The 11817-nt window shown below is 53.3% G+C and overlaps 1 protein-coding gene across 5 annotated transcripts; it reads left to right on the top strand.

Annotated features, from left to right (window-relative positions):
* The first annotated feature begins 8549 nt into the window (after nt 1-8549).
* On the top strand, nt 8550-11037 carry LOC104912642 (transcription cofactor HES-6). 5 transcript variants are annotated; one of them, XM_085232976.1, is made up of 4 exons: nt 8562-8887; nt 9651-9737; nt 9823-9898; nt 10004-11037. In XM_085232976.1, the coding sequence occupies exons 1-4, from the start codon at nt 8699-8701 to the stop codon at nt 10402-10404; spliced, it is 753 nt and encodes a 250-aa protein (XP_085089102.1). In that variant the 5' UTR covers nt 8562-8698; the 3' UTR covers nt 10405-11037. The 5 variants fall into 5 exon arrangements, with proteins under 5 accessions (XP_085089100.1, XP_085089102.1, XP_085089101.1 ...); XM_085232978.1 differs by lacking the exon at nt 8562-8887 and adding an exon at nt 9303-9581; XM_085232974.1 differs by having other exon boundaries at nt 8550-8887; nt 9823-11037.
* The last annotated feature ends 780 nt before the right edge of the window (nt 11038-11817 follow it).

Genomic DNA, 11817 nt, shown 5'->3' on the forward strand with positions numbered 1-11817 from the left:
GAACTCCTGGGGCACTGATCCAACCAAGACCAACACTGTTTGCACTGACATAGCCTCAAAAAAGCTGCAAATATGCCTTGCTTTGCTGGAGTGACAGGCGAGGGAAGAGAGCAGGAAATAAGGGGCATGCCCAAAGGCAGACAGAAATGAGTACATGCTTGATCAGCTTAGACTAAATAAATCAATAGGCACTAAAACAGAGGAGTTCCCATGCAGCAGACAGAAACCTGCTGGAAGGACTGAGCGTGTAACCAGCACATGAGCAGCTCTTCATAAGATCTAATCTGAACCAACCTGAAGCAGCCCCAGGTGATGCACCATCTGCTCAGGGCTTTTCACAAGGATGCTGTGGTCGGTGATGTCAAAACCAGCAAACACACCAAGGAGCACTAATGCAGAGCACAGCCCTGAGGCAGGCAGGGCTCAGCAGCCCTTCTAAAGGGCTGTGACAGAACTGTGCCTTCTGCTTGATCCAGCCTGGAATGTTCCAATGACACCGTATACACAGAGGTGTGAGTGCTGCAGTAGCGCAACAGCTCTCTCAGAGGATGGAAGGAATGGCAGGATGGACGCTAGACAGCAGCTGACAAATTGTTCAACAGATGAAATGGCTGCCTGGAGACAGAAGAGCAGACATCCAATTTTAGTGCCCTGACAGAACAGTGCAGCGGTACAAAAGCTCTGAAGCAGTTTCACAAATACCTCCGGTACATTCACAAGCACAGGATCACTCAGGCAGATCACAGCAGTACATTCACATCACACTTCTGAAGTTCACCTGCTTGGTGTGCTCTCCAGAGACCTCCCATCAGATGCAGCCAACACGAGGCTTTCAACCCTCACCCATCGGAGCCCAACCCAAGTGCCTGGGGAAGGGGCAGCCACCCTCTGCTTTGCTTTTCCTCTTGTCAGATGCTGCTGCAATGGATGCTGTGCTCAGACCCTGTGGGCAGGCACCGCAGTGCTGCCTGCCCCTGGAGTCACACTGCAAATCTAGCTTTCTTCCTTAATGGTTTTGAAAGGAGTTAAACCTTTATGGGGAAGATGAGAGAGATCCTGCATTGCTTAGCAGGAAGGCTGTATCAGTTATGGCAGTGCTAATAACCAAAACGGCACTCGGGGCTCTGGCTGGATGTGTTTCCTCTAGCTTACAGGATGACTCAGTGTAAGTAAAACAAACAAACAAACGCTGGAACCAACCAAAGGCTTAATTAGAGCTGTACAGCATTTGCCAGAAAAGCCCCCTGCTGAGATACAGCCCATCCTGGCAAAGGCAGCAGTCTGTCTGCCCAGACAAACCACATCCTGGGGCAGCCGATGGGCAGGAGGGCACCCCTACCCAGCACCCTGAGGGGAGAGTGGCTGCTTCTTTCTACCCTCAGAAGACGAGTGGCTGCACTGTGAAAACTCAGTTATGCTCAAGCAGTGCTGCAGGGGACACACCTCTTCTGACAACATGGGTTTTAAGAGAGAAATGCAAACATTTCACAGGTCCTGATGGAAAAGCCGGAACAACACCGCTGTCTGCAGCACGGCCAGGGGATGCTGCGAGCTCCGTGCTGCTGCTCAGGGCCTGTCTGCTCAGCTGGGAGAACGCACAGAGCCTTCACGCCCGGCTTGTTCCACTGATCTGATTCAGTGCTGCAAACAAGGCAGGCCTTGTGAACTGCAGGCATTTGTTGTGTTTGAGGTGTGTTTTATAAAAGCTTGTTTCCAGCTACATTAAAATTGAATAACTTGGCAGAGAGTCTATAAAGACTGCGTTTCAAGGCATACCAAGAAAGGAAGGCAGTTAATGCAATTATGCTGATGGTAAAACGCTGAACTTAATTAAGTCTTCAGCAGTGATGATATACTTGCTATTATTAAGCTCAAGATCTGCAGATAAGAGAGTGGAGGCAAACCTCTTGGTTCCCCAGGCTTCCTTTACCCCCTCTGCTGAAGAAGCTGTCCCCCTGCAGCCCCATCCCTTCCCAAGCCTGTTGCTGCTCCGCAGGAATGCTCAGCCTGTCCTGCTGCATTTAACAGAGGACCAAGGACAAAAAAGAAAAAAGAAAAAAAAAAAAAAAAAGATGAAACTCCCGCAAATTCTGTGAATATGGGCATCTGGGCTGAGGTGGGAGAGCCCACAGCAGAGGTTCCCCTTTTGCTGGGCTGCAGAGGAAAAACGCACGGATGTGACAGGGAGAGGATCCAGCAGATGATAAAAGCCATGGAGAACCCAGTTCCATTACCCACACAACAGCTGCTAGGCAACAAGTGCAGGAGAAGACTTTCTCCTGAAGGTACACAGCACAGAAGACATTAAAGATAGCCCCATGTCACTCCTTTCTTTCACTGGATATTCATATTGCACAAGAACTAAAGAGGCAGCTTGTTGCTGCATACACAGAACAAGAAACCTTCTGCTTCCACAGGAAACTTTTCCTTGCTTCTGTTGCAAAATTGTGAGCTCAAGCAGAATTACAGCCACCTTGAGTTGCTATAACTGCTCCCTCTCCTCATACCCATCTCCCGCTTGGGGGAAAAAAAAAATGACTTCTTTCTACACCTGCCCCTCTATTTCTCCTCACTCACCAAACCAGCTTTCCTCATACTGAGATCACAATATCCTAGTAAGATGGAGCAGACAGCTTCCACCAAGACCTGGGCTGCAACTTCAAACAAATCATGGGAGACCACAGCACCACAGGAGAAGAGAGACTCCAATGTTTTGTAGTGAAGAGTAACGCAGTCACTGAGAATTACCCATCAGCTACTGACAAGCTGCTCCAACACCAAAGGGGCAGCCCAGGGTGCCATCCCTGCTGTGCCAGGACAGCAATCTGCTGCAGTAGCCAACGCGTGCTTCTCCTGCCCTCTTACTGCACACCACGATGCAGCCCCTTGAGGGAGACACAGGCAGTGGCTTGCTGTGGAAAAGGAACAGGAGACTCTTCTTTAGACCAGAACGTTTTAAGATCGCTTCCCCTTTCAAACAAAATCTGTGCAAATAACTTTATGGATACAACAAAGAGACAGACGTCACTTGAGTAAACCAGCCATGTACCCTCCCCACTCAGGCCTGAATACAAACATCATAAAGCTTTTTCCTAGGAAACACAGAATGCACAATAGGAGGTCTTGGTTTCAGGATCTGACCCCCCTGCTAACTGCTAACCCATAGCTCATGTTCCCCTTCCTTTTCGAGTTCCTTCAAGAGCTCAACTCCCCTTTACAAAGCCCCAGGAAGCAAATAAGTATGTAGAATGAGAGCAGCCATAACAATAGAGGAGTATCCCAGAAAACAGGAATGGCTGTGCAGAGGTGCAGGAGATACAGCAGACTCCAGCACTAACAGCACCTGCTGAACACAACCCACGTGACTACCAAAGGGAACTTGTCACAGCACCTTATCCCCACCTGGGATTGCATCTATCACCACAGAAGTCTCACTTAACAACACTGAATGCATTTGTCAGTGTAGCGAATGCTAAGGAGTATAAAGGTAACAAGCTGATAGAGGAAAAGCACCTGCAAAGCATGACTAGAACTTCTACACCTCCATCTGACCTGCTCCAGGGGATGCAGAGCTGTGCAGGAGAGAGAGGGCAGCAATGCCAGGCAGTGCCCCATCTGTGCTGAATTGCAGCTGCTGACCAACAGGGAGTTGTGCTTCTGCCCGTGCTTTCCATGACGAAAATCCTTCTAGGATCTGCTTACAGTGACACCCAGGGCTGAGCCTGAGGGCTGCCTGCACACAGCTTTACCTATCTCAGGGCTTGCACTAAAGCCACCTGCTCCGTCCTCCACCTGAGCTCTGCAAACAATCGATCTTGTTTCTCCTTCAGGGCTTGCCTCTAATTAGGGGTGGGCTCCTCATCAGTTCTAATTCAAGACCAGGTAGTTGCAGGTTTGGTGTTGGCCAACTGCTTGAGCTTCTAACGAGCAGGTGAGTAGCACATTCCCAGGCATGCAGCTCCTCTACCTCCTATAAGCCAGCAGCACTTTCAGCCTACCTTGAGCGAAGGCCAGCTTCTGTGTTTTGTCCAGCATGTGCTCCCTGTGATACAAGTGAGCACAGAAAGCCACCAGCTGTGATCCTGGAATTCCTGCTTCCCAAAATCTTTCCCTCAACGAGGCAGAAGCAGCTCTTGAATGCCCAATCTCTCACCTTTGGTTGGATGATTTTTGCCCACAGCTTAGGTGGCACAATTTCCAAAGGATCTTGCTGGGATGCAGGCAGCCCAGTGGCACTGCACACCACTCTGCCCACTGAAGGAGCTCTGTCAGGCAGCAGATTACAGAATCCAATCACCAGCACAAATTGGCAGAGTGGTATGGCAAGTAAATGAGCTGTGTAGGACAGCGAGGCAAAAATATGCTCTATACTTCCCACAGATAAGTAGGCATCTCTTCCAAAACACATGCAGACGTGTAGATGTGGCACTGAGTGACATGGTCAGTGGGCATGGTGATGGTGGGTTAACTTGGTGATCTTACTGGTCTTTTCCAGACGTAATGATTCTGGATTCTATGATGCTATGACAGAGCACGTCCCCAGAAAGATTCTTTTCCATGTCATTAAAGGCAGTCTGGGCTATACAATGTCACACTTCCTTTGAGAAATAGCCAGCAGAGTGAGCATGGCATGTCTCAGACAAGATACAGTGAATAAAAGAAGGTGTTTCTTCTGTCTTGGACTATTAGCCACAGTCCACAAATAATTATTATTGTGGGCATGTCCCATGCTGTCCATGGATACTTTGGGGAAACATATCTGTATAAACCAGTTCTTATAAAAAACACAAGACATTGAAATGGGTACCAGGACCCTCAAGTAGAGGGCATTGGTCTCTATTAATAAAATATTTCCAATTTTGATTCAGAGAAGCCCAATGTTTATCAAAACTGACCATAAAATACATGCTGGCATCGCTAAACAGATGCATAATTTGCAATGGGGATGCAAATCTGCAGCAGAGCGTGAAAGCAGACATTTCCTAGAGCATTTCACAAAACACACAGGAGCAAAGTTCCAAGCCTGATTATGTATGTGTTAATCTGATCAAAATAAAACCCGTGTCCTGTCAGCAAACGTGGAGTGTCAGTGCCAGAGGTGCAGACTGGGAGTCATCCTGAGTCACCCCTCAGAGGGGCACACGTCTAAAGAAGCCTGCAGCCTCAGTGAGGGCTGAGCTCTACGGCCTCAGCAGCTGGGAAGTAAATTAACAGGAATGCCTGAAAGTCATTTAGGAGCTAATGGAAATATCAGAAGGGGAAACCAGTGATGTAAATATCACTGTTACAAAGAGATGGTAAATGGAACGGTGAAGTGAAGCCTGTAATTAGGATAGCTTCCAAAGAGGAATCAAATACAGGAGGTGTCCCAAGAAGTGCCACAGAACTGCTCCCTGCAGCACCGCGGGTGGGTTTTTCTTTATCTGACTATAAAGCCTCAGCACTCAGTTTGTTCTCACTTCCCTGAAACAGCTTCCACAATGACAGTGTGACCGAGCTACGGTCCCTAACCACACAACATGGGGCTCTGCCATTGACACTGGTAACAGAGCAGGCGTAGTGCTAAGGGCTGAAGCGCTCTGCAGTGACATCTGAGCAAGCTCTCTACTGAAGCCCAACAGGTTGGGGGGCAAGGATGTCAAGGCAATGAAAGCGTCTGCTAGAATAAAGGGGACAAAGACCACACTGCCACTTCGTGTGCATGAGAAGGCTGTACCTGAGCGAAGCAGACTCTGACAACGGGTGCTCCTCCTTGTGCCCCAGCAGAGCCCAGCACCCAGCGCTGTGCCCAGCACTCACCCTGGGACACACCGCCCTCCCCATCACTCGCTGTGTTTGAATGTCACCACTGAGGCGGCAGAAACTGGACATCCGTGCAGCCCAAGGGGAACCTAAATCTTTGTAGAGAGCAAATGTAGACTTGGGGCTCTTCTGTGAGCGGACATGAGACCCTTGTGAGCGTTACTGATTAATGCTGCTGCTGGCACGAGCTGCTCTGTGTGCCCCAGCTGATGAGCACGAGCACTGCTGCCGAGTTGGCTGATAAACAGAAATGGACAGGAAAAGCCTTATGGTTTCAAAAGTGGCAACAGAAATTCAGTGCTGAAAGGGGCTGCAGTAACAGGCAGGCTGGAGTCCGAGAGCAGATTTTCCTCTTAGGGTTAAACGCCTGCTTTTAGCAGCAGAGAAATCAATGGCACAAGAGGGATCCATCTGATGGGCAATGCTGCAAACCTCTGTTCAGCTTTCCTCGCTCCCTGCATTTACTGCCTGCAGCCTGCTGCTCCTTCAGCTCCAGCACACTCCTTGGTTCTGGGAGATGGACTAATTTTCATCCAAGACCAGGCAGGAGACTCACTAAGAGGACACATTCAATTTGTGAAGGGGCTCTGGGGAGAGGAGGAGGGAGAAAGCCACTCTTTGCTCGCTGTGCCACATAATCAGTTGGTAATTTTAAAAATAAACTGGATGACAGCAAACTGATGCCTAAGGAGCGATCCACCCGCTAACCAAACATCCACCGCAGCTTACACCCACCGCCATTCATGTGCACCATTAATATTTATAAGGATGGCGTGTCTCTTTGACAAGAACTTTTGCCTCCAACGGCAACAGATGTTACATCGCTTACGAAAGAATCTACTCGAGCATTCCCAAAGGATGCTGCCCATGCTCATCACGTTTGTATCCCGGGCTCTGATTGTACTGTTCACGGAGGCTGGATGACCTACTGAAAGCTCAGATCATGTCAGTCTCAAGCCCAAGAACACAGATGGCCACACATTTGGCTGTGGACTCCTCACAGTTTCTCAGAGTCGTACTGTATCTCTGTGGATGTTCTTCTGGGAGCTGGAGAGCTTTCAGGTGCAACTGATGGATCAAATGCACATGGCATCCCGTGGCGGTCAGCCCCACCTCATGGGGATGGGCCTCACCTGGGCCACAGAGCACACAGTGCAGGGCTGAGGCTGCAGGATTGTCTTCCACTGCTGTCCCAGCCAGTGCTGTCCCAGGTACGTTAGTGACTGCATATGATCTACAAAGAATTACAAACCATCATTATATGCTGTTACTGCACTCTGCGCACAAACCGAGAGGATAACGTGTGCTGCAAAGCTCTGATCTCATCCGTCTCTGCTCAAACATGCTGCTTTTTGGCTGAGCTATGAGTGCTGTGACATGAGGGAGTTGCAGTCCCTGGCAGGACTCAGCTTTAGCTGAAGTGAAACTCCCACCCTCCATGCAGGAGGAATGCATGCAGCAATATGGGCTTAACCTGTACAGAGCCGTATGGATAAGCTGAGAGTTTTGCCAAAACATCCTTCAGGAACCACAGTGCATGGGCAAGCAGTGAAGCATTAGACAAAGTATGTAAGGGACATCTGCTTTTACAAGATTGCAGTTGACATTTACATTAAAATGCATGAGGTTATCATGAATCGTTTCACCTGCTGTGATGGAGCTCATTTAAAGTGGCACAAAACGGTCATATTAGCTCTGTGGGCCGGAGCAGGGAAACTGCACTGACCTTTTCCTCCAGAACCACAACTCTTGTAGTGCCCTGATATTTATTTATGATACATCTTTAATGTACAGCACAAGTGACTCCAGCTTTTGTCAACCCATTTGACCTGCAGCTTTCCAAAGAGTACACAGAAAGACACACTCCAGAGCCAGAGCTGGCACCTTGTGCAGCTCATTGCCATTGGTTCAGACAGTCAGAACACAAACAGGATGTTACAGCCATGGACAGCTCTCTGTGCCCAAGCTCTGCTAGCAGACCACCACCAGTGCACCGCAGATTGGATCCTAAAACCATCAGTAGGGGTGAAATGCATCCCCTTGGGTTTGTTCTTGCTCTCTGCAATCAGTGTACATTCAACGTTACTACTCATTTTATAATAATGTGCATGTGCCTGTTTCAGTATCATGCCCCATGGTGCATCAAGCTCATCGGAACCTCGGGGACATGTTTAACCACACATTCACAGCTATGACCCAGTTTTGCTCCTGTCTATAGCGCAATGAAATGTGTCACCTATAGAGCAATCTGCCAAAATCCAAGCACCATTTCCTTAAAACGCAAAGGAAAGGCAAGGACCACCCAGCAGCATTACTGCTCTGGCAGTAAGGGCTGATGGCTGGGACACAGCATGGGGCAGCTAGGACACAGGGTGGCCCCATCCTGATGGCTATGCTGCTGTGGCCATGGGGAGACAGCATGGAACAAATCCATCCCATGGCAATACACACGAACCATCCCACGGTCTGATAGTGATAGGTGAGGGGGAAAGGCTTTAAACTAACAGAGATTTAAGTTAGATGTGAGGAAGAAATTCTTCACCCGAGGGCGGTGAAGCCCTCACTCTGCTGCCCAGAGAAGTGTGGGTGCCCCATTCATGGTGTTCGGGGCTGGGTTGGATGGGGCCCCGTGCAGCCCAAGCTGGTGCTGGGCACCCAGCCCACGGCAGAAGCCAGAAGGACCGGCTGCAAGGCGCCTTCCAACCCAACCCATTCTGTGTCTCGGATAAGGGGAGCAATAGGAGCCCCACCTCCAGCGGGGTCAGCCCGCGGGCCCGCACTGCCGCAGCGGGCAGTTATGCTGCACACGTTGGGGAGGCGGCCGGGCCGCTTCCAGCGGGGGATGCGTCTCGCGTTCCCTCGGGCGGTGAAAATATGACACACATTAGCGAGGAGAATGAAAAGAGGGAAACAAAGGAGCGAGAGCGAACACCTGTCGCTCTCCTCGGGGAAGAGACCCGATGCTTTTATTCGGTTCGGTCTGCTGGGGGAACTGCAGCTGCCAACTGTCATCAGCATCAAGTTACGGCACAAAGCCGGGGCCTCGGCCGGCGCTGGGGAGCGGCGGGGGGACGACGCGTCCCGGGTACGGACGGGGCCGCGGCCGCCATCCCAGCACGCGCGGCCGGCGGGGCACGGCGGAGCTCGGAGCGGCGCGCCTCGGGCTGCGGAGCAGCGGCTGCGCCACGGGCGGCTTCGGTCGGGCGAAGACAAAGGGCTCGGAAAGCCGAGCAGCCGGCAGCCTCCAGCCCCGGGGATCGCCGCCCGAAGCGGGCATTCCGCAATTCCGCTCCCGCACGGGCACGGCCGAGGCCGGGGGCAGCCAGCTCAGACGGCGGCCGGGAGGCTCCCGAAGGACCCGAGGCCGCCGTAAGCACGCATCGGCGCCGCCGCTCGCACCCGGCCAGAGCGGCCCCGGTGGGGCTGAGGCCGTGCAGGGAGGGGCCGAGAGCACGGCCCGCCGCGGGAGCCCCGGGCACCGCAGCACCGCACCGCGCGGCACAACGCGACGCAGCGCCCGCCCGCCCACGCGGCCCCGCGGCAGACAAAGCGCGCGGCCGCCATTGGGCCGTTCGGCCCACGCTACGGCGCTGCCCGCGCGGCGCGGCCAATGGGCTGCCGGCGATGCAAAGCGGCCGCTATAAGACGGGCGGCGCGGGGCGGGGAGCGGCGCGGGGCCGCGGAGCAGCGCGGCGGGGATGGCGCCGTCCTTCCGGCACGGCAAGGGCCGCGCGCCGCGGGGCGGTTCGGGCGGCGCGGAGCCGCGCGCGGACAGGAGGGTGAGCGGCGGGCGCGGAGCGGAGCGGGGCGGATGGGGCGCGCGTGCTGACGGCGCCGCGTGCCCGCAGGCGCGGAAGCCGCTGGTGGAGAAGAAGCGGAGGGCGCGGATCAACGAGAGCCTGCGGGAGCTGCGGCGGCTGCTGGCCGGCGGCGAGGTGAGGAGCGGGGCCGGCGGGAGGGCGGCGGGGGCCGGGGCCGATGTCGGCGCTGACGGCCGCGGCGCCTCCGGGGCGGTTCCAGGCGAAGCTGGAGAACGCGGAGGTGCTGGAGCTGACGGTGCGGCGGGTGCAGGCCGTGCTGGAGCGCCGCGCGCTCGGTGAGTGCCGCGGGACCGGGGGGAGGAGGGGAGAGCCGGGCCGCACCGCCCCTCACGCGCTCCCTCCGTCTGTCTGTGTGTCTGTCTGTCTCTCCCGGACCGCAGAGGGCGGGCGGCTGCACCGCGAAGCCAGCGAGCGCTTCGCCGCCGGCTACATCCAGTGCATGCACGAGGTGCACACCTTCGTCTCCGGCTGCCCCGGCATCGACGCCACCACGGCGGCCGAGCTGCTGAACCACCTGCTGGAGTCCATGCCGCTCAACGAGGGCGGCCTGCGGGACTTGATGGCGGACGTTCTGGCCGAGCCTTGGCCGGGCAGCGAGGCCGCACTCCCGCTGGCCGAGGCGGCCCTGGGCCTGGTGCTGCCCTCGCCGTCGTCCGGCGAAGAGACGTGCTCCGACTCGGACGAGGCGGAGGCCGAGCCGGGACAGACCCCCGCCCACGGACTGGAGGCGGCGCAGACCCGCGGCGTGCCCTCGCCCAAGTCCATGTGGAGGCCGTGGTAACGCTGCGAGCGGCGGGGCGGTGCAGCGCCTCGGGATTGGAACGCGGCCCTCCTGTCACCCCCGACGGGCTCGTGGCTGAACGAGAGCCGTTGCAGCGCGCAGACGGTGCGTGTGTGGCAGTTTGTAGCTGGGGGTCGTTTGTATGAGAGTGGGGGGACGGGATGGGGAGGAGGGAGTTTTTTTAGTAGCAAAGCTCTTTGGATGCGCAGCCGTGGTCTCTTAACCCTGCCTCATCCTCTTGGCCCCTATAAGTGGCCCTGATAACACTCACTACCTTGTTCTCTTAAGAAAAAGCCTTCGTGCGGTTTAGATCCTGACGGGTAACTGCACGAGAGGCTCCATCTGCACACGGCGTTTGTGTTCTGATGACAGCACAGACCCCTGAAAGGGGCTCACGGAGCAGCTGTGCAGAGCAGCAGCCTAGCTCTTGCCTTCAGGGAAGGAAGAGCAGCAGGACCTGCTGGAGCTCTGCAGACATCCAGGACTGATGGCGGGGTGCCTGTAGAAATGAGCATCTTGATTCACATTTTGCTTTTAGCACATTTGAGTTCATTGTGACTTTATGTATATTAGGGTATCAAATCAAGTGTGTTTTTTTTATTTTTAATCTTTAATAAAAAAACTTGAACTCGCGGTGATTTCATGGATTGTTGCATTGTGCTGCTGCTTAACCACAAACGAAAGTATTTTTGTGTCTGGGGAACAGTGCTGCTAATTAATCATACTAAGCAGTGTTAGCTCAAGTATTGGAGTTAAAGTGTCTCTTAACATTACTGCACTGAGTAGCACACAATGACCCTTGCCACAGCCTGCCCAGCTGCCTCGCTCCCCATTACTTGCTCCCTTCTCACAGTGGTGGTGGTGCAGCTGCAGTCCTGAGACATTAGACACATCCTCTGCTGGGGCAGCGCAGCACTGATGATTGGTTTTGCTTTCAAATGCAAGGTTGGTTAGAGGATGGGGAAAGTATTTCTGAAGAGAGAAAAAAATAGTTTTAAGGGAATAGACTTCAGCACTGCTCTACGTGAGGTCTGATCCCTCTCATGTCCCTGCTGGGAAATGCCAGGTTATTTGTTCTGCAATACCACCTTCCAAAGAGCTGGCACTCTAAGGCGAGAAACAAAAACAATTGTTAAGTTTCTTAATACATGGAAGTTCCCAAACATAGAACAAGAGAGAAAGGAAGCAACCTAACCACCAGGGGATGAGACCTGTAACTTCCCTTTGTTAACAACCCTATGGAACAGTAAAAATGGAAAACAAGTACCCCTAGACTGCTCCTTATTTAATGTTACCTGGGGGGGCAGGTTCTTATTCAAGATTACCATCAGATTTAGCACAAAAGCAGAATAACTCATTTCCCTTTGAACTGGAGAGAAGGGCAAGAACCAGCTCCCCAGGAGGCAGTGAGAG

Source organism: Meleagris gallopavo, chromosome 11, assembly GCF_905368555.1.
Source record: "Meleagris gallopavo chromosome 11, MGAL_WU_HG_1.1, whole genome shotgun sequence".
NCBI lineage: Eukaryota > Metazoa > Chordata > Aves > Galliformes > Phasianidae > Meleagris > Meleagris gallopavo.

Coding starts and splice junctions, on each gene's coding strand:
- LOC104912642 (XM_085232974.1), top strand. CDS start 8,699: ATGAAAAGAGGGAAACAAAGGAGCGAGAGCGAACACCTGTCGCTCTCC. Junction 8,888..9,650: donor GGGGGGACGACGCGTCCCGG/GTACGGACGGGG, acceptor GCGTGCCCGCAG/GCGCGGAAGCCGCTGGTGGA. Junction 9,738..9,822: donor GGCTGCTGGCCGGCGGCGAG/GTGAGGAGCGGG, acceptor GGGCGGTTCCAG/GCGAAGCTGGAGAACGCGGA.